At 36.6% G+C, this 22,511-nt stretch overlaps 2 protein-coding genes across 3 annotated transcripts in view; both read right to left on the reverse strand.

Annotated features, from left to right (window-relative positions):
- Positions 1–94: 94 nt before the first annotated feature.
- On the reverse strand, positions 95–9,348 carry LOC110169609 (midkine-like). The gene is made up of 5 exons (XM_020935167.2): positions 9,190–9,348; positions 4,076–4,167; positions 2,052–2,222; positions 793–951; positions 95–520 (listed from the first exon to the last, which is right to left on the reverse strand). Exons 2-5 carry the CDS (start codon positions 4,164–4,166, stop codon positions 501–503), a joined length of 441 nt encoding a protein of 146 aa, XP_020790826.1. The 5' UTR covers position 4,167; positions 9,190–9,348; the 3' UTR covers positions 95–500.
- Positions 9,349–13,201: 3,853 nt separating this feature from the next.
- The window catches only part of LOC110169325 (diacylglycerol kinase zeta-like), a 35,310-nt gene continuing 26,000 nt past the window's right edge, over positions 13,202–22,511 (reverse strand). For both annotated transcript variants that reach the window (XM_055155392.1, XM_055155393.1), the window contains exons 28-34: positions 20,723–20,791; positions 20,503–20,537; positions 19,411–19,454; positions 19,222–19,342; positions 17,462–17,498; positions 17,256–17,355; positions 13,202–15,061 (exon numbers count right to left, since the gene is read on the reverse strand). In XM_055155392.1, the coding sequence (XP_055011367.1) occupies positions 14,945–15,061; positions 17,256–17,355; positions 17,462–17,498; positions 19,222–19,342; positions 19,411–19,454; positions 20,503–20,537; positions 20,723–20,791 (523 nt within the window). In that variant the 3' untranslated portion in view covers positions 13,202–14,944. The remainder of the gene's footprint in view (positions 15,062–17,255; positions 17,356–17,461; positions 17,499–19,221; positions 19,343–19,410; positions 19,455–20,502; positions 20,538–20,722; positions 20,792–22,511) is intronic.

Below are 22,511 nucleotides of genomic sequence, written 5' to 3' on the forward strand. Positions count from 1 at the left end.
GTAAGCTGACAGTTTCACATGTAGTATTTGAAAAAGACGATATACTGGTTGTTATGTGGCTATGAATTCAAAGAAAAAGCCAAACAATTTAAAACAATGTACATTATTTTAATTTGTTCATTTGTACAAGCTTCATCATTATCTAAAATTCAAAAATAGATTTATAGATGGCCTTCGCTAACCTTTGAACAGTTTGTACATGCCTCAAATTCTGCTACTAACTTTTTTATACCCAGTGGAGGATATAACACTGGATTTAACATTATTCTATTTTTTTTTTTTTTGTAAAAAAAAAAAAAAAAAGTAGTTTTATATGGTTAAAAAAGGCTATACGCTAAGGAACAGTTACTTTTGTCTAACATAGGAAAACCAGGAAAGCTCTGCATTTTAATCAAAATCAACATAAAACCATCAGGAAACATAAATGTACTTTTGGAGGAGTCTGTGTTTTGCATTTTCATGAAGGAAGAGAGACACTTGGTCCAATATGTTCCAACTGATTAGGTAGATTTCTTCTCCCCTGGAAGAAAAAAATAAAATAATCACAATCTGGATATTCCTGATTTGTGTACAATAATTACACTTTTCATGCTGAATATGACTGTTTGTCTGTAGATGGCGCTATATGTGACCTTTTACATAGATTTGTTCTCTGTCCATCTATATATGTGTGTAATATATATATATATATATACACACACACACACGTATAACAGTACACATATAGAGAGATCAAATCTCTGATATTGACAGTGCTCTTCTGTCTGTGGTAGACATTGGTGTGAGTCTCACCTCTCGTCTTCTTGACTTTGGGAGAGCAGGGCTTGGACACAGTCACGGTGTCTTGGCAATTGGCATTGAATAGGACCTTCTTCAGGCTGCCCGACCGGCTCTTTGTGTTGCTGGCAGCGTCACAAGGTCCCCAGGGGCCAAATTTGTACTTACAGTCACCTACAGAAGACCAATCAACAGTAAGTACTTAATAATAACATACTTTTTAGATTTTTTTGGCCTGTGTATATATGCAAGTGTGATTCGGGGTGAACAGTGGGAAGTGACAGTCAGCAAACTGTTGGTGTGTTGGAAACAAGCCCCTAGGCCTCGGCTTTTGTACAGCTTTGTTCATTTGCCAGTTTTGCTGTCAACGGCATGACTGCTATACAAATAAAATGAGCATAGCACCACTGGTCCTCAAATGTTTTATAACATTTAATGCAACTTTTGGATAATAAGTAATTTATAACGCTTTATAACGGTCACACAGTTGAGAACCACCACACACCTTCTTATCATGCTGTTACTGACTTTGTTATTAGCTGTTGGGAGTGCTGTGAAAAGGGCGAGCAAATCCTCCCCTACCACTATGGCATTAGTTCAGCTATTTTCAATCATGAGATGAAATTTTTTAACTTGGTTGAGGGTATAGTCCATCTTAGATCAGAAGCATTGTGTTCTTGGGAAAGACACATTTTGCCTTTGTATGAGTGTGGTGTGAGAATGATTGGTGGTGATAGGAGAGACCACTGGCACAGACTGGCAGCCACATGTCATTGTTGTGGATGAAGAGTGAGTGAATAATCAATGCAATGTTAAGCACTTTGACTTTTGATCTTAAATGGTGCAAAACATGTTCAAGACAATATCTTTTTTTTTCAGGGTCACAGTAATAGGTTGTATTCATGTGATCTTCTTGAATGTCCACATTTTAAAGTGATTAAAATTAACCTACACTGTATCTGTGTTGTGCATAGCTGGAGCACAGGTCAGAATTCTATGTTGAATGAAACAAAAACTGGCACTAAGTTCAATGTTTTTCTCTTGTAATGGCTTCAGTACTTGTGTATTTGTGAAACCCAAAGTGAAAGGACTTTAAGACAAGAGATTAATACAGCAAGTTTGTGAAACAAATCCATAACAAACAATTATAGGATTCAACTTTTATGGATTTCATGCTTGGAAATTTCTTAAAAAAACAAACACAAAAAAAACAAAAAACATCCATAAAATTTTAGAACATGAAGAGAACCTATTGTCTCATTGTCATCACTCACTAATGTCTTTCTTCCAGTTGCAGGGGATCTTGCAGTGGATCTGGTTGGTCTGGCCTTTACAGGTGACCTCCCTCTGGCCCTCTCCACAGTCGCCCTGCTCCGGGACACACTTCCCATATTCTGTCTCCGCTGGGTTGCACTCGAAGCCTGCCTTGGCCCGGTCTGGTTTACCTATGGGCACATGGAGAGGCTATGAAGGTACCAGTACAAAAATATAAAAACTACAATGGTTATTTTTTGTTAGATTTATTACTGTGTAGTAGTTGTGGTAATATTAGTTGTAGTGGTAGTAGTAGTAGCAGTAATATAGTTCTGTTCATCAGACACATTATTAATTAATCATGTGTATAAAGTTTGGGTAATCCTTATATGGTGCCTAAACATTACATGAAACCTTAACACCAGTAGTTGAGCTATTTTATCCTTCCTTTAATTCCCAAGCCTATTAAGCCTGGAAAAAAAACATGCTTGGCCGGATACTAGATATTAGATTAGCTACACTGAATGGTATTTTACAATAACTGTGATTAAATCTCACATAAGACCAGTAAAACTGACTAGCCTATAATTATTAGTTTGAACTGACTTAATAACAACGTCTGTGCTGCCAGTGGAAAAGGAAAAAAGAAAACGGAAACAGTCTTGTCTACCTTTCTACAGCTTCAGCAATTTGAAGCCCTAACCAGTAAATCCTGCTTAAAAAACACTACAGCAGACAGTGATGATTGAGTTTGCCAAGTACAGACAGCTTTTAGTATCTTATTTATTGTCATTTTCTGACCAAAAGTGTGTCAAAAGTCTCTAAAACCAGACTGACTTGTTTTTGAAGCATCAGGAAACCAAGATTTAAAAACAAACAACAGCTGCAGTGCTTTGAGTCAGAGACACAGATTTTAATCATACTTAGACATAATACAGTGAATAACAGAAGACACTGTTGAATCATACTGTTTGTGGAAGTTTATATTCATCAGAAGGGATTATGGGATGATGCAATATTTTTAGGCAAGTTTTTAGCTTATGTTGTCTTAATGCAGAGAGCATTAGAGGTCTCAAGTTGATATGCCCCGTCTATGAGTGTGTTATTATGTCAAAGTTTAGTATTATGATTATTTTGACAAGGAATACCCAGTTTCTTTTTTTTTTTTTTTCAAAATTATTGACACCATGGCCAAACAACAGTAAAATATTTTTAATTTAATTGAATAAAGCTGGTCACATACTAATCGAATCAAGAAATTATACTGTGACATCAACCGCCAGATACAAAAAAAAAACTAGCATTTTTATGTTGTGCAGTTTTAGCAACTGCACAAGTACCTTTCTGACTACTCTTGACACTCAGAGTTGGAAATGAAAAATTATTGTGACTAGATCAGAAAATGTGAATGAAGTGTCTTGCCCAAGGGCACAATGGCATTTGGGGGTCAGAGTAGGGAATTAAACTATAAACTCTTATTATCTTTAGATAATGGTGAACAATCTCTAACCTTTTATGCTACTGTCAACTCAACCTCTGATGATATACTGATTCTAGTGCTTATTAAGTGCTGGATAGTTTGTGGTTTAGTCCTAGTATTTGTAATTAGACTCAAACTAAACAATATTTATAATAATAATGTATCAGTTTTATGTTTCACTTTTCTGGACACTCAAAGCGTTTACAGAGCATTATTCATTCACTCCACACTCAGTGGTGAAAAGATACTGTTATAGCCACAGCTGCCCTGGGGCAGACTGATGGAAGTAAGGCTGCCAATTTGCACCTTCGGCCCCTCTGACCACCATCACTCACGCACACACCACTTTCATACTAGGCAATGTGAGTGAAGTGTCTTGCCTAAGGACACAACAACAGTTTTTTTATGACTGGCGCCTCACTATGGCACCTGATTTTCCCAGAGGTCTCCCATCCAAGTACTTACCAGGCCCAGTCTTGGTTAGTATTGTAATACTAATAATAGTAATAGTAATAATAATGTAATATTATTTGAGATAATATTACATTTTGATCTGTCTCTTACCTTTGTGTCCTTTGCCTTTCCCTCGTCCGGCCTCTGCGCTCAGGGTCAGGGCCAGGAGAAGCAGCAGCGTCACCGAAACCAAGCCTCGCATCCTGGATAAAAAAAGAACAGAGATCACAGGTCTGTATAGGTCTGGAGTCCAACAAGCTCATCAAACAGACCGGGGCTCCTCAGTTTCTATGGATATAAACTTTATTACAGTAAAATGTATTCAGTACTCTTTTAAAGGCACTATACCTGATTTTTACTGTCTTAAAAACTTGAAAAACAGTTAATTTCAAACTGTTTGCAGTGTTCCAAAAATATTCCTCAATTACCTTATGCATTCAGAGCATCCTTAATTATTCAGCGCAATGAGTTTATAAGTGTGTTTCACAACTTTCAGAGGTCAGAGTAGAGTTTTATCTTCACAGTAACGTTGACAACAATTTGCAAATAAAATGCAAAATAGTGCTTTATTATTCATTGCATACAGTACACAGCAGAATAATTTTGACCTCTAGAGCTGCTTATACAATGTATCTGTACTAGGCCAAGACAAATGCTGCCTTTTGCCACCTTATCTCTTTTTTTATTTGGGAAAGTTTAGCCTAGTTATTATATTATAAAGTTTTTTGGATACAACAGTACAAAAAGTGTCCACTTTTCTCAATTCACTCCCGTTGGTCAAAGTCTGTCATGCTCTGTTTGTGTGATAGGTGGATCTAACCAATCACAGTTAAGTGAGAAGAGGCAGAAGCAGCTTTAATTCTCTTTTAGATGTAGTATTAATATAATATTAATTAATATTGTACAAGAAAAAGACTGGTATTGTGGCTTTGCTCTATGAAAAGTGTGTTGTTTTGCCATTGTCCACCTCTTATGTGTTTACACTATCTTGTCTCAATTAAATTCTGGCCATTAATTGCCAAAGTAAATCCTAAACTAAATTTCAACTTTTTTTTTTGCTAACAGTGTCCATATAGTGCACAATGCGATAGCTCCTCATTGTGTCAATCCTGCTGTCCCTTTCTAATCCTGTGTTTTCTTATATGATCCTTGTATGTTGTTTTGTTTATGAAGATGGATGACAGATGGTTCAAAATTGGTCCAAATGAATCTGGTCCAATAATCCAGTAATCTGACCATTGTAGTCCAGGATTATAGAAGTGGGCTAATGTATTCACTGCCCTACAAAGACCCTCCCATGTACGAGGAGAGATTTTGCTTTGTACTCTATCCCAACTGTCTTATATATGGCACCTTGGATGTTTAGCTAATCCTTTCTTAACACAATAGCATGGATCTTGGCCTCCAGTCATATTACATTTTTAATAAGGCTGGATTTATGAACCTAATATCAATTTTCTTATCTTTCTAAAATACTGGAAAGCATTTTGGGTTATTGATTGATTCATTTTTAGTTTGAGGTTGTTCCAAGAGATTAAAAAAAAGGATCATTTACACACTACAGAAAAGCTCATCTCTCGAAAAATATATATTCTATTGCTGCCAAAAATGTATTCTCAAGTTAATTGTCAGAATTACAATTGCCAGAAACTGAGTGGGTTCTTAAATTGTGTTGTCCTATTCTATCACCATTATAAACTAGATTTGACAGTTTTTATTTTCTTATTTATTTATTTATATTGACAGATGTCTTTTCTTGAGTAACCTGCAACTGGAGTACGCAGTTAGGGTGGAGTGTCTTGTTTATTGACCCAACATGTGCTCCAGCGATTTTTCAAACCACCAAACCCTCTGGTAGGTATGTAAACAATATATCCAGTGCACCACTATATTCTCCCAAGTGTGGATGTGTCAATATTTTATGCAGTTAATACAGATTTGGACAACATTTCATCATTTTCTCAAGGCTTTTCAAAATATGTACACACTTTCTGTAAATATTCTCCATGAACCAACTGCACTCCTAAATCAACCTTTATTTGGTTAAAAACATTTTGAGTTTAAAAATCTCAATGTACAATATAAAAAATGTCATAGACTATCCAACTACTGAAATAATGATTAATTTTCAACAGTAGCTCAGTTTGTAGAGTGTTTGTCCACTGATCCAAACCTTGGCGTCATTGTGTCGGTGGGCAAGACACTTAATGCATCTTGCTCCCAGTGTCTCTGTATGAATGTGTGTGTAATTGGGTGAGTGGTTCCTTGATGTAGTTACTGCCCTAATCTTATGGTTCTCAAACTTTTTGCAAAAACTACCGCAGAATCTAATATTTGGCTTCCTGAGTAACACCACATATAAACCAGATGATATCACGCCTAAATTAGGTCCAAATCAGGTCTAAAATAAGACGAAACCAGTGTACACGTACCACAGTTTGAGAAACACTACCCTTTAATATTAAATCGAACTTAACTGCTTCTTCTTCTCCTCTCCTCCCTCATATCTCTGTATTTGTTGACGTTCTCCAGCCCTCCCCATTGGCCTCTGTGTGAATGTGCTCAGACAAACATATAGCCAGTGCCTTCTTTTGAGCGCTGCAGTGCATTTCCCATAGTGCCTCAGTCTCTCGCCCTTTCTCTCTATGGAGCCCGGAGCTGTTTTTGTACCCGGAGATGACAGAGCTCTCCTTTCAAAAAAAAAAAAAAAAAAAACTCCCATTAAAAACCGTGGTGTCCATTGAAACGTCAGCTGGCAGCACAAATCTAGCACTTCGAAGCCTCTTTTATGGGACAGTCCCGGCTCTCAGCGGGGTCCCGGGGCTCTTTCGGTGCATGGGGGCGGGTGTGATGAGGGTGGTGTTGGGGGGCCAAGCAAAACCCTCCTTTTAAAAGCCCCCCTCTCAAAAGAATACTGATTCATTGGGCCGGGACAATGCCAGGCTCTAGCCCTGGTTGGGTCGAATCTAAAGTAGCGTAACACGGATTCCATGATTTGTCTAAGGAGATGGTCGTCCAACTCAACCCCCCCCGAAACCCCCCGCCTGCCCTGTCCTGGTCCTGAATGTGGTGGGATGAATAGAGAGCATTTCCATAGGAGCACAATGAGATCTGAGCGCGGAGAAAGCAGAGGAGATGATGCGGTCTTTGGTTGAAAACACGGACGACATTTAGAGGAAGTTCCCCCCAAGACCCTCAGTTCATTTTGGATTTACCCACTACCCTTTTACGACCAATGTAAACGAAGTTACATGTGGACATAACACTTGGCAGTTGAAGTTACACCAAAGAGTAGAAAATGGCAATGTAAAGTTCTTAAATAATTTCATCTTGACATTATTAGAGTACCTTTTGATTGATACATTTGCTGTAGTATAATAGTATATGTACAAGAAACTGTATAAATCTATACCTGATACAAAGGCTCCACCCATTAACTATCAACTACTACTTTGCTCACTTTATTGGGAAAACTGTACCATGCCAAAATGATCAGGTCATGTTGTAGTGATATCAGTTTTTATGTAAACCATGACTCTGCACTTAGTCAATCTCCATTTTCCAGCTGTCAAACACGTGGGCTGTTAAGTTATATGCAAGTCCAAGCCAAAATTTCTCATACGCTGCAAGGATCGAACCATGAATCTCTCTTTGAGGCAAGAGGGCTAACCACTGTGCCGCTGGGAAGGCAAACTTTACCATACAATACTGCTGCTGTTGAGGAGTTGGCTCTATAATTTTAACTAATCTAGTATTGTCTAGACTCCAAAAAGAATTGGAAAAAGATGTCTCCAGTTGAACACAATTGGCCCCAACCACAACCCATAACCACATAAAGTATTCTTAACAACACGATTTAAAACTAGAGGAAAATAACAACATAGAGACATTAGTCATCTTTAACCATTAAATCAATTACACTATATATATATTTATACACACACACACACACACACACACACACTATAGAATAAAAGACTAAACACTCTTTGTCAATATCAAAATGAAGATCTGTAGAAAACTTAAGTCGTTTCTGAACTGCAAATAAATGCACTCTAAACAATGTGAAATAAAGTCGCCTCGTTCAACACACATACAATACATAGGCCTAAATGTGTACAATGTGTCCCCTATGTTATTTCAATGGGACCATTTTCTTTTCTGCTGAAGTAATCCTCACTGCTTCTCTATCTCACACCATCTAGTGATTACAGGCTGGTGAATAACGTCACTAACTAAAGGGAAATTGTGTTTGTTATCAAAATGGAACAATTCAACTTTTAACTCTTTTTCAAGTTTTCAAACAGTGATTCTCAAAGCGCAAATATTTGTGATATGAGGAAATACTAAGACCGCCTTGAGAGACCGTCATGAGAAGGAAGTGGTTGGAACTGTCAACTGGAAAAGACGTATTGTAAATGAAAATCAGTTAATCTACTGTATGTGGCTGTAATTCATATTATTTGGTTGACTAGACATTTCTCAGATAGTATACACATAGTCAGTCTTAAATTTGACCTGTTGTAATGTTTTAAATTTGTAATAAACATTGCACTGATGAAGAAAGAGACCACACAGGAATACACACCAACCACACACTTTTAACTACTTAATTATAGTGATTGCAATGTTCTCATCTAGTGAAGGACCACAGACTGATAACTTGACTGTTAGTTGTTCTGATAAAACTAAACTAAAAATATACCTAAAGCATGACAAGAATCATATCAGAAGAATTATGAGACCTGCTAAACTTGAAAATCTGCAAAAGAACTAGTTATGTAATCATGTATTTAAAGAAAGAGCAAGCTCTGTATTAATGACTAATGAAGTTGCAATCAATACTCAATTGCTTTTCTGCAAATGCATTTTCAAATCAATATCTAAAAATACTTCAAAGTTTCACTTTAAAAACGTGGACAATGTTTTATAGTGCATGAAGAATTTCTTGCTTCTCCATAGATTTTCATTTTGACCCATTCAACTACACATTCCACACGTTTCCAATGCATTAAATAAATAAGATAAAAAAAGTACCATTTTATTATGCTATTTAGAATTTAGCATCCATACAACAAGACAAGAATATTAATCAAATGTTTGCTAACTGAAAATAAGTAATAAAAGTGCAAATACTAAATTATAAAGGTATTTTAATTCAGAATTTTGGATTTGCAAACTTGCCCTCAAAACTCAATGTATGTGTAGAAAATAATGTGTCTTACTTTGCAGGAGAGGAGCAGCCAGTCGAGAGGAGAAGAGCTGAGTGCTGTGTGTTTCTGCTGCTGCTCTTGTGTGGGTCCCTCTGCACTGGCCCCGCCCCTCGATGATATCACAGTGACATCACAGGTCCACCAGGAACAAAACAGACTGGGACAGTATCTCACAACACTTTGCACAATGGGGTTAGTAATGAAATTAGAAGCAAATAAACTCAAATATTTAAACAGATTTTCTAAACGTAGACTGTATATTGTGGTATTGTTATCACGATACTAAAACTTCAAACTCTATTATTGATACTAAGGAATGGGCATAGTCAATACTGATTCCGATACCAATGATAATAAAAAACACTCTTTTTTTTAGACAATAGGACATATTTTTCAACATTAAATCTTAGTACTTTTGTATAACTAGGCCTTATATGTGTGTAGTCCCTCAATGGTCCAGGTAGGTGCCATAGTGGTCCTTGGGTGGATACTCGTCTATGCGCTCTTATACTTGTTCTGATACAGTTCAAGATCATTCTAAAGCTATTCAGGAAAGGTCCATTTCTGTCCTGTGAATATATAATAAATGGATATCCAGTTTTGATACTAATTTTAGCATGGATTAGTATCTGATTTTCAATGCTTTTGACAACCCTATATTCTGGATGCAAAACTATGCCAATAATTATTACACTTTATGCTAGTTAGCTTTGTTAATGTATATTTAATTGAGACCTCTGCATTCAATCGACACTTTTCAATGTCTTTGGGATAACTTGGGTAACTTATCGGGATCATTGCAAGTACCTAGTTGGAGGATGAGACATTTTATACATTTTAGGTTGACGGGGAATGACAGGGCAGAAGAATCATACCTTGTACCTCCTTTTGGTGAGGAATATGTACAGCCACTCAGGCACCATGCTGATATCACTTAAATTGATAGTTGTGTACCAGTACTACTAATTACTCGTAGTGCAACCTCATCCTCTCTTGACCTGAGAGAAATTATATGTATTTATTTATTTTTAGCACAACATCAAGGACTTGTATAAATGCTGCAGATCTAACCACTAAGCCACACGGCAGTGCAAGTAAATGATAGCTTTTGTTCAAAGGCGGTTACATTTACTCAGTTGCCTTTACTTGTGTAACTTGAGTAAACTGTACTTTTCAGAGTACTTTTATGGGAACATAATTTTACCCCTACTTGAGTAATATTTTTTATTGATGTTTTGGTTACTCTTCTCTGTGAGTAAATCTATGAGTGATAAAAAATGAAATTTTTGTTGTTGGCAAATGCACAAGTTACTCATAACAATTTATAATAGTTTAGTCACAAGCACTCAGACATCTGGCAGACATTTTGGTGGTGGTTCAAACTTGGTTGTCTGAGTTGGTCACCTGCTGTCTCTTTTATTGGCTCATGCTCGGTCTTGTCAGTTTCGAGTCTCATTTACGGTTGCTCAGGCGCCTGACGGTAACTGCTTATAAAGGTGTTCAGACGTCATAAAGCTGCTGTTTGCTCAGGGCTGCCCTATCTTTCACTGGGTAGAGGTCAAATTGTGAGTCATGTGATGTTAGAAGGACACGCCTGCTCTACCTGTAAAACTTAAATACATGTCAGAAGGGAAAAAAAGATCTGCGGTAGGGAAAAAATAGTTTCATATGATGTGGATTTTATTGAATCTTATACAGTCTGTCACTGTTAAAGCTTTAGTACTGGTTGATATTCTTTACTGGAGTCTGATTTGTACAGTCTGTAAACTGCTAAGGCCAAAATGCTCCCTTGTCACAACATTCCCCTAAATGTGCAATGTGTAACTTTTCTGTCCGCATGCTCATTGTGTTTCATGTTTATTACATTCAAGGCATTACTTTACCTTGAATGTCCCACAGTCTAGCATTGTACATTTATCTATAGAACTGAACTATTGGTGTTTTGATTGCTAAAAACTACAATGGAAAACATGTACTCTCAATTTTGACCTATAACTTTTCCTGGTCACCTGCTTGTCCTCGGAGATCAGTTTAATGCCATACTGTGCAACTCCATAGAGACAAGCAGGTGATGGGCTCTCCACCAGAAAAGTTACATAGTCCACCTTTAAGGATTAATGAACTTCTACATCTTCATCTCAGAGACAACCCATAGAGTTTGTGAAATATCTGACAATGAGTTTGTAGTTTGTCACACAGACAGGTTCAGACTTGTTGAGACCTACAAAGTGCATGTCAATACTTCAAATACAATAGCAAGAACTAGGTCAGTAAAATGCAAGATTGTTTTTGCTCTTAATCATTGGCATGTCAGTCAATACGATTTCTTGAGAACATTTTTTTTAATCATTTTGAACTAACTGAGCAAAAACAAAACTACGATAGGTCAACAACTTGGGTAGTGGGTATAACAACATCTTTGACAAAGCTTAGGTCTCAGCTTTTATTTACATTTAGGTTATTATAAATTGGGTGACACATCAGATTCATATAGTAATAACTGCATTTGGATCACCATTCTCTAAAAGAAAACTCAGAAAGAACTTATTTCAATGTTTTTATCATTTTCATCAACTCTATACTTTAGTTTGCTGTTTAAATAACTGCAAGCACTGTCTTGTCTGTTCTCCATCACACCATCGCTTCATTTTAATAGCAGTCTTATATCTCTCCATGTCCAAAGTCCACTTGAGGTCCATCCTTACCTCCTATGTGTGTCAACATGTAAATATTTGCGTGTGCTCTTTACACAGACGTCACTCTCTGCAGTGGTCTTTTGTCTGGGGTCTACAGGGCTCTCCTTATTTCTGTCCAACGTCCAAGCTACAAGAATGCAGCCGACTCCATCACTTCCCAATGGCTCAGTCATGCGAGAGGCCCATTGTCCCTACTGCAGCTGGGAAAACACACAAGAGCAGAGCACAGCGGAGAGGAGCTGCCTGTCCTCCTTCAGGTCCTCAGATTTATATTCCTTTTGTTGAGAAGTAAGCAATTAAAAGTGTTTGTTCAACTGGTTATTCACTATATCATATATAATACAAATGTTCATCCCACTAACTGAGAACCAACGGGGGCATGGTGGCAAATAATTCTTGCCCCATTGCAGGAAGGTTCCTTGTCCAAAACTCAGACCATGTGAGGCCTTTTGTTGGTAGGTGTAACCCTAGCATTTTGAGATTTTCTAATCATATGGAGCTCAAATTATTGAAGAAGTTATTAGAAAGTTTGCTGAGCAGAAAGCTGCAGGTAAGGCTTGAAAAGTACTTGTATTAAGAGTATAAACCGAATCTATTTTATATAAGAATAATAAAGGAATTGTACGTAAGATTTTTATTTAAATCCCATAATTATGATGAGGTAGACATGCTCAAATCGTATGTAGTTTTTACTGATAACAATTCTAATGCTAATCTATTATTAATTACAAAGACATTGGGCATGTCCATGCAATTTCTCAACACAACTATCCAATCAGAAGGCAGAATGAGCCTCATAAGTCTCTCGTTTGGGTTGCCAGTTTCAATGCTGACATAGGTTGGTTTAAACCTAAAAGGACTCTCTAATTTGAATTGTCACTACTTAAACCTCAGCACCTGCAGACAATTATTAAGCAATCCATCTGCTGCTGCAGTGTATATATTTGAGAATGAGGAAGTTCTTGTGCTATATGTCCTCAATCTTCAGGTTAAGGGAGTGGCAATCCCAAGTTTAGTTGTGATTGTAGTCAGAGTGGTGATAGAAGTGCCTATTTTAAAAAGTGCAGGCAGTACCATTAAGTCATTCTTCATTACATTTAGTTACAAAATAAATTCCCACATTGCAACATGCGCTTTTGCATATGAACTCTGTGGATGAACTCTCTTTATGTGTTGCGTTATGGGGGAACCTTGTGAAACCCACTAAGGATCTGACCTGATTGCTAAATTTTGCTCGATAACATTCATAACGTCTTTGAACAACCAGAGGGTCAACTCCTTCAGCTCATTTTGTTCAGTACATTTTAAAATGATCAGGAGACACAGCATGTTACTGACGTGCTTTATTGCAGGTCACTCTGAAATGATAAAACCAAACATTCTTACTCCATAATGATATTGTACAGCATTACATCTTATAATTGCAGTCACTATTAATACAATCTCCACTGCTTTGGCAGAAAAACAGGCTTGGGGCCATTAAAACACTGAATATACACAGACTATACAACACAGTAAAAGCATCACCCTTTGCATTTTGGTATGTAACAGACAAAGTTACAAAAACATCTTATATAGAGGAAATTTACTAAAATCTGAACATAAATCCACAATAAGGAAAAGTGAGAAGCGGGAGGCAACTTGCTCCAATGTTTTGATCCCAAGCAAGTGTTATCTATGTCTAAAAATATAAATAGCTCAATAGGAGGTGACTAAAAGTTAAATATGTGACATTTAATAGTAAACAAATACATCCAAACGGTCACTAAATGCTTAAAAAGACACGTTTTTGCAGTCATTCTAAAATATATGGCAATAAAAGCATCTAGAGGTAAAATGAATGGTTGTGTAGGGAATAAAGACCCACCTGGAAATGTGTGAAATATTTTGTATGACAGAGACACCGACTTGCTTCTGGTGGAAGTTTCATTTTTCATTTTGTATTGTCCACACAAATATGGGTATGGTTTATTGCTTATAATATAATAACGGTTTACAGACAAGACCTCTGGATCAGTGAACACAGCACATGGCTTGCACTAGTGTTGTTGTGTTTTTTGGGCAAGACACTTCACTCACTTGGTCTATGTGACTGGTGTGGTGGTTGTTGGTACAGATAACCAACCAAGTGTAATGCAAAGTGACATTTACAGCTACTATAAGAGCAGTATTGGTTAAAGAAATTTAGTTTTCTAACGAATGATAATGTATAATAATTAAGCCAACTCTATATCCAAATGGGTCCACAAATCTGATGGACTGGAATGTGAAAAAATAAATATTGGAATATATATATAAAAAAGAAAAATACCCATGTTTGTGTAGACTTTAAATATTTGAGAATATTGAAATAAGGTTGTACATGGCATATCACATAGTGTGGGATAACGAGAATTGTGGTCCCAGTGCAAATAAAATAGAAATAACTAGAAGCAAACTAGATCATTTAATAAAAAAAAAAAAAAAGATCCTTGTTACCATAACTGAGAAAATGTGCGTGTATAGTACATTCTGAATTTAAAAATGCATTCTACCTCAGAGTATTTCAAAAATGGTTCACTATGGAAAGTCCTTCACAGCAGTAACAAGAAGACAGTCAAGTCAACTTAGTTCTTATGGATATTGGCTCTGGTCCTCTTCTAGTACTGGTTTAGCTATGGTCTAGTCCTGCTTTAGTTCCCCATTCAAAAGATATATAATATTTTTATTTGAATTGCTTATATGACTTGATATGACTACAGAGGGTGGTTGCCAAAGCTGAAACCCATGAGTAGATCACAAAGTTAATTTTTTTTTTTGTTTGGTTTATGTTGCTAACTTGTATCCTAGTTATTAATTTTCATTACTGGGACCACAATTACCTCAATACACTTTGTACCCCATAGAGCACATGTAAAAACATACGTCAATATACCCAAATTTCACTAAAAATCTTGGCTGTTCTCCTCGTTAGCTCTGTTTGTATGTGATTTACATTCATTGTCAGTGGAGATGCAGTGTTCCTGGTTTAAAGACACTTATTATTGAACATAAACAGTATAGTACTAAAAACAGAACTACAGTTTTTTGGGTCAGACCTCTGTCTCCTGGTCCTCTCTCTGGATCATCTGATAATGTTGGCGGTTTTCCAAATATTCAGCCAAGTCGTGGTCCGCTGCTTTCTCTGCGCGCTGTTTAGGAGTCTCCCCCTGGAAAGTCAAGCAAAAAAATTACAGATTTTAACTACCTTTACTTTACAAGGCTACTGTAAATTGTGTAAATTGTAAACTCCTGTAAATAGAAATTGGTATGAGAACAATAGCAAGGTACTTTAAAGTGTATATGACAGGTTAGACTACTCATTTCACTAAAACCTAGTTAACATCATTATATTTAGGATTTCACATGCACAAAAACATGTTTTTTATTTTTTATAAATAATATAAAATAGCAAATATGACAGAGAAGAGGTGGGTTTATAACTGTGCCTAGCAACCATAATGTCAACAATGGCTAAAACTTGACTGACAAAAGTAAATAACACCTATTTTTTAAATGAAGGCTAAAAACTGACTAAAAAACACATTTCTTGCATGTAAATTGTTTCTGCATTTTCAATGGAATTTTAGTTCATACTATGATGATATAAGATTAGTCACACATTTAAGCCTTCAAGTTAAAATATATTTAAAGGTGCACTATGTCACTTTTATGGAAATGAAAGTGATGCCACCGTGTTATGTTACAGCGTCACGTCAGACTTGTGGAGAGGCGACCCCACTCACAGTAAGGATGTATGTTTTAAAGTGAGCTTTTAAACACCTGTAATTAAAATTAAGAAAAGTTTAATGCCATACTGTAGAACAGTGACTTTGACTGCCTTTAACCTTTTCTACATTTGGATGCATTTGTCTTCTCAAAATTTGATGTCCATAGATGATCTGAAGAATGTTGTCACTGAGCTGTGGCCTCACCCTGACCCACACCGCTCCATAGAGCAGAGAGTTCACTAAATCACCCAACAAAGCTCCATCTATCTACTACCATTCACAGTCCTGCTCCCACTAATGAATAAAAGCAAGAGCTGTTGGTTAGACCTGAAGTAATGGTACTCAAATATAATTTTTGGCTCCTTTACCTACCTCCGATTCAGTCCATTAAAAGAAAAATGAATTCACATTATTTGTAATAACTACAATGATTACAAATACAGTCAAAACATCTACAGTAATTTTGGTTGCACTTGTCAACTACATGTTACAATTACATCACTATGAATTTTGTACCCACCACTAAGTTCTCTTTCAAGCTATTACTTTCTCCATTCACTTGTTCTAACATCAAAAAGCAAAATATCCATGTTTACAAAGTACTAAAGTAGTGAGTAGCCCCACTCCACACACAGAGTATCACATGAAGTCTTTTCTTTTGGTGGAGGAGAGAGAGAAAGTGAGATTATGGGCTGCTTCCTGTTAGCTCTGACATCTCCATGGAAACACAGTGCTAAGGCCTTTGTCATGGCGAGTCCCAGTCCCAGATTGTGGCCAGATCCTGCAGAGTCCGGGCTCCTCATTGACACACAACATTAATCACTTTATACAAGTGGGTCACATGCTCCTGAGACACTCGCTGGTGGCAATCAGCGGCCTGAGAAACCACCAGGAAATGTGCCTTGGAGATATAACAGAATTAAACTGAAATGGGCTTGGTGAATTAAAGGGGATGTATTTAAAGTATGATGGCAGGAAGCGCTGGTCTCGTGCTTCCCTAAAGTTCTCCATACTTATCTCAATGCCACTGGCTTAGTCCAAACCAGTTAAAGTACATATGACAGGTTGTCACGTTTTTTAAAAAAATTATGCTGTGGTAAATATTTATCATACTCTAACATCAGTTAATTGGCAGTTTGTAGAAAAAAGCACAAAAATACAGGAAGTAGTGGTGAGTTCTAAAACAGAATCCCTCTAACTACTAGTATGATGTCCAACACTGAAAATTCCATGCAAAATGCTCGGACAATTTATGTGCAAGGATGTTTTTTCTGTCAGTTTAAACCTTTATTTAACAAAATTAATGTTTGTCATTCATTTGTATAAGCCTAATCATAATTATTGTGTAATTTAGACACACTTTGGCCTTTGATAACATTATGGTTGCTCGGTAGCATTTGATGCCCAAAAATTTATAAAATTATAAACTTACTATATTAAAAACACTAAAATCAGGAAAAACCAGATAACAAACTAAGTAAAATCTGAAATGTAATGGTGTAATGGTAAATGTTTTAGTGAAATGTGTTGTCTAATCTGTCATACATACTTGTTAGTAAGTTAGTAAAACTGTGAACAACAGTGAATTGTGTGTGAGAGAAATGGTTTCCATTTTGGTCTTCTTGTCAGTTACCTGGAGGTCAGTCTTCATGAGGGAAGCTCCAGCCTCCACAAGGAAGTGACAGATGGTCCTCTGGCACGAACTGGCCGCTTTGTGCAGCGCTGTCTCTCCTCTGGATCAGAATACACACAAAAATTATACATGCAATCGTGCTTATCAAAGTACATCAAATATTTACCCCAGTACTATTATACATGCAATAAAGATAATTCACTCACGTCTCCTTCTCTGTGATGTCCAGGTGAGAAGTGGGCACTGGAAGAAAGAAAACACATTAGACACGTTTAAAAACCTTTAATCAAACTAAAATAACCAACAAGACAACTTAATGTTTTTAGACCACAATGTCAGTTTGCTATTTAGAAGTTTAGTGAGAATTGACGCCTGTTCTTGTGATAAGTGCCAGTTCTATGTTTTGTTTCTGATTACTTCCTATTAATTTGTGTATTTCTTCCTTCGCATATCTGTTTTATTACTTCTGAATTTGCATAAGAAGATTAATAGATTAAATAATGTGTAAACAATTCTCAAATAGCATTGCCACAGTGTATCGTGCCATGTTTCAAAATAGACCTCTATCAGCCACTGAACTGTGCATCCACATTTTAAAACACTCCACTAGCTAACCCCATTCAAACACTGTGTCCCATAATGATGACACAGATTGCTTTGGTTGGAGCAGTAAGCAGGTTCCTGTCACAGTAAAGAGTTCAGCCTCATCCATCAAACTGAGTGTGATTTATTGACGGAGACAGGACTCAATGCACAGGCTGTGTTCACCTGCTGCTGGGAAAACACGCTCCACTTTACTATAAGCCAACACTCAAGCAAACTAATCAAATTGGCCGTAATTCAGTTTAAGTTCATTCATTCGTAGCTGGTACTGTTATAAATGAAACTGCACTGGGTTTCACACAAAGTACCACCTTAAGAATGTTATGTTTTCAGTTGTTGTCTTAACCTGAATAACATAAAATTAATATAGCACAGGGAAGACTACTCAAGGCTAAATCTAGACTAAAATCTAAACCAAAACCAAAACCATACCAACATACCAATTTAATTAATGTTTTAATACCGAATTAAAACTGGCTTAAATGGATTTTAGTACAAACCAAAGCAGGATTTAAAGGAACCCTATGATCTTTGATTTTAAATTTAAGAAACACCTATCTGCATCCCCATATCAGAGGTGGACATTTTCAAATCATATATAACATTTACTGAAGAATTATAATGCATTAATGCATTTGGGGTGCCCATTTCAGTTGGTATAAATCTAAACTCCCAGATCTGAATGATCACTACCTAAACCCCAGCACCAGCAGCCAATCAGTGCTAGTGCAGCCTCTACAGCTGAGCTTTGGCCTGTCCATATGCTGAGAATGAAAAACTTGTATTTGTCCTCTAACTGTACGTTTAGGCACTGGCAACCTAGGTTCAATTGTGATTGCAGTACCTTTTGAAAAACTGTAAGAGCGCAGATTACAAGAAGTTATTTTTAATCAGGCTCTGAGTCAAACTAAATCATGTTTAGAACTACCCCAGTGGTCAGCAGAAGTTATAAGGAAAACTCTTCTTCAAAAAGTATGATTAATTTCATTCCAATTTTAAACATATAATTAAAATGTGTTTGGTGCATACAGCAAAGTGATTTTAAGTGAAGTCAAATTTAACAGATCTGTAACAGATTTACAGTATGTCTTACAGAAAGTCCTGAAGCTAGTTGCACAATCAAAAGCACAGATTGTTTGTGTACATGTTTAGTAAGGGCAAACCAGTTTATGTTAAGTGGGCTAACTTGAAAATTGGAATCTCAACTCTCAACTGTCAATCAAAATATTTCAAAGTCAAGCAGCAAGCAACATTAAGACATTAAGACAAGTCATGTAGCAAAAAGCATAGTCTTCATTTCCAAATCTAGACGAAGAAGTGTATGAATGTATTTTAACATGTTTAAAAAGAAATATTTCCTTACCATTGTCAATGAGGTACTTCATAATGTCCTTGCTGCCAATATCCACCCCATGATGAAGCAGTGTGCAGCCATTCTGGTCCTGAAGCAGCAGGTCTGCCCCCTGTTGGTGCAGCGCCTTCAACTGCAACAAAACACAAGATTTATTTTGGTATCAAACTTCTTTTAGTACAGGATAATGTGAGGACTTACTCGGCTCAGGTCTTCAGTCTTTACACAGTCTATTAACTCTGCATCTGCAAAAGACAAGCCAGATTGTATCCAGAATATAAAGTGGCACACTATGAGCAATTTTATCTAGAAATGCAACAATTCTGTTTTTCAGGTGCAGTGCCAATCTGACACTGAATTTTTAAGTTTGTGACAATATTTAATATCACTGTAACCCTTAACACCACTTTCCAAACCAAATCTTGATTCAATACATACATGATCCAGGCTTTTTTTAGATCAATATTGGTGTGCTTAAAATTCCTCCAAAAGATTATTTACAGTCTTTTTAAGTACTAGTTCAGTTATAATTTCACATGGTAGATGGGGGCTTATGTAACTCAACTGCCGACAATCGTGTCTTTAGGGCTAAATAATGGCATACATTTTTGACGCTGCTGTGGAAAAAATTGTTTTACTTTTGTTTATCTATACTGACAGAAAAGACTTTGTGCCAGTTTGTGTTTCATATGAATTAGGCCCAGTACTTGGAGAGATTAACCATTAACCCAGGTTACATGCAAACAGGTGAAAGTCATCATAGATTTCTGACCCAGGTCTATTTTAAACTACAAGGATATTATAAAGTGATGTCACATGAACCAAAACTACTGATACCAGATCACCAATGCCAAGACAAGACTTTTTATCCACTGGCATTGGCAATTAAAATGATTTGGATGTGCCTATTGTGTCTTTTGTCATCTTGTCTGTTTAAAGGTGCATTGAGTAACTTTTTTAGTGGAGGGTCCGCCATCTGCTTATCTTCATGCAGATGTTGGTTTTGCCAAGAAATCACTTTTAAACTTAGCTACTGTGAAAAAATTAGGACATGGCATCACCAAGTCAAGTTTGAGGTCAAATCTATGGAGAAGCGAGCTCACTTCCAGTAAGACTGCATCTATTTCAAGCTGTTTTTGAGCAAAAAAAACACAGAGAATTAAATAAATGAAGAGAAATATGTTCACTTCCATAGTCCATAGTCATCACATCTCCATGGAGATGAGCAGACTTGCACAGTGCTTTTTAAAATGTATGCCAGATAATGTAATGAGGTCAAGTATGTGCAAGTACCTTTTTCAGTGTTGCGTGGGACTGGAGTTGACGAACTGCAAAACAAACAGGACAAACCAATGCATCATTTTTAACAGTTTCTTCAACTATTTGAATGAGGCGGACGGACACAAAGCACAACCAAAACCGAGCCACAGGAAGTCAGCGAATCACAAACAGGAAGTCAACGGGTCAGATAAAGGAAGTGGAGGCTCACACACAGGAAGTACTGGACTCCTACCTAATCATGGGCCTGAAATCGGCGAGGGTTGTATTGGAACGGTGCACATTGAGAATCTTTGCCCCTCTCCTTTAAATTAACACACAAGAGACAATGAGGACAACATGCACCAGCAGTAGCAGTCTTGTTTTATCTCTCAAAAATGTCCACTTTAGAAATCACTGATCAAATACTGTCCTAAGACTCCCACCAGTTGTCTGAGGTCAGTAAAAAATAAATAAAACAAGACAGTGCCATACTAGATAATGGTTAAACCAACAATGTATTAAAGGCTCAGGTTATTAATAAATTAACATTAAATACAAGTTTCACCCTTTGCAATATACTGCAGCTATACTAAAGTGGAGCTGGGGGTCAGGAGGACCAAAATTTGGATCCCCAAAGATTCTCAGGGAGATCGCAGGAGTTCTTAGCAAAAAGGTCCAAACAATGTTTTGTAAATTTAATGATTGGATGGCATGCTAATTGCATATTAAATAGTAATTTTATAATCATTTATAATCATGAAGGTCTAAAACATCTTTATTAACCAGAAAATAATTATTTTTCTGTATAAGAAAGTCTTTTTATAGGAGAATGAGTGAAAAAGGTTGGGACCTGTACTAGTGTAGATGCCCCTTAAATGTAACAATTTAGTTTCTAAGCCTCCAAAATATAAGATAAAGATAAATAAGGTAAATATCCCCAGGAGTTATAATGGCACAGAATCAGCCACATAAATAACTATCTGACCCAAATTACCATTTGTTGATTACACATACACTACACTAGGCCTACGATTAAATGAGCACAATGTACATTTTGGTCTGTGGCGGGCGCACCACCTGCTTGTTATAGTTCTCCCTAGAATGCCCCACAGTATCGCATTATGAATTATCCACAGATACACGGTGATAATAGCACCTGGTCCCAGTAAGAATGTATTTAGTCAAAATAAAACACCTAAGCAGGATATGCCATACTGTGAAACATTAGAGGGAATGTAATATGACCTACATGTTACAAACAAAAGTTACATCGTGCATGTGTTCAGTAACTGGCATATCTAGAAAAGTTTGCCAGTTACCAATTTCCCTGACCATTTTCATAATATGGTGCTTTTTCAATCTTATTTCTGATATTTAAAATATGAAATGACCTTGAACCTAATCTCAACTGTATTTTTGAAATTTTTTTTTTTTTTTGCATTTTTCACAAAAATAATATAGAAAATGTCTCCCAAACGTAATATCAAGTGTGTTGGCAGCTATTTCTTTGTTGGTTAACTAGCTCACTGCAACCTGTAATCAACTGCTTAAACTATAAAAATATAAAATGCTGAGCGCTTCCAACACATCGAAGTTTCCTCTAGTTTAACCACAAATGCAAGACTAGCGTAATTTAACAGTGGAGACAGAAGGGGAAAACCAGCCCATGTTTTAACCTATAATTAACAGATTATGGTTAAATCATGAGCAGCAGCATTTAAATGGAAACAGTGGGAATGAGTCATGAAGCAATGGAAACGTGGAAACGCTGAAACCTAACCTTTCTGTAACTTTTGTAACTCTTATTTTAAAACTTAAAGCATTAGGGGCGGTTTACAGCAAGCCCAAGAGAATTTGTTAGAGAATAGTTTTGATTGATCAGGAACCTGATAGTATGGGTTATAATCGGTATCTGCATGAACAATACTACTCAAAGTGCTACTTTAAACACAATTTTAGTAGCATTTTAGATATAAAATACTAAACTTTTATAATTTAACAGTTTTTTTTGTTCTGCATATTACTGTATAACTTAAATGAAT

Source organism: Boleophthalmus pectinirostris, unplaced genomic scaffold (assembly GCF_026225935.1).
Source record: "Boleophthalmus pectinirostris isolate CB_2022bp ecotype Guang Dong unplaced genomic scaffold, ASM2622593v1 HiC_scaffold_2, whole genome shotgun sequence".
Classification (NCBI taxonomy): Eukaryota; Metazoa; Chordata; class Actinopteri; order Gobiiformes; family Gobiidae; genus Boleophthalmus; species Boleophthalmus pectinirostris.

Bases quoted from the DNA above. Each gene is read 5' to 3' on its own strand.
- LOC110169609 (XM_020935167.2), bottom strand. From the start codon at position 4,166: ATGCGAGGCTTGGTTTCGGTGACGCTGCTGCTTCTCCTGGCCCTGACC. The intron at 2,223-4,075 runs GTAAGAGACAGA...ATGTGCCCATAG, and splicing joins GAAAGGCAAAGGACACAAAG to GTAAACCAGACCGGGCCAAG. The intron at 952-2,051 runs GTGAGTGATGAC...GGTCTTCTGTAG, and splicing joins CAACTGGAAGAAAGACATTA to GTGACTGTAAGTACAAATTT.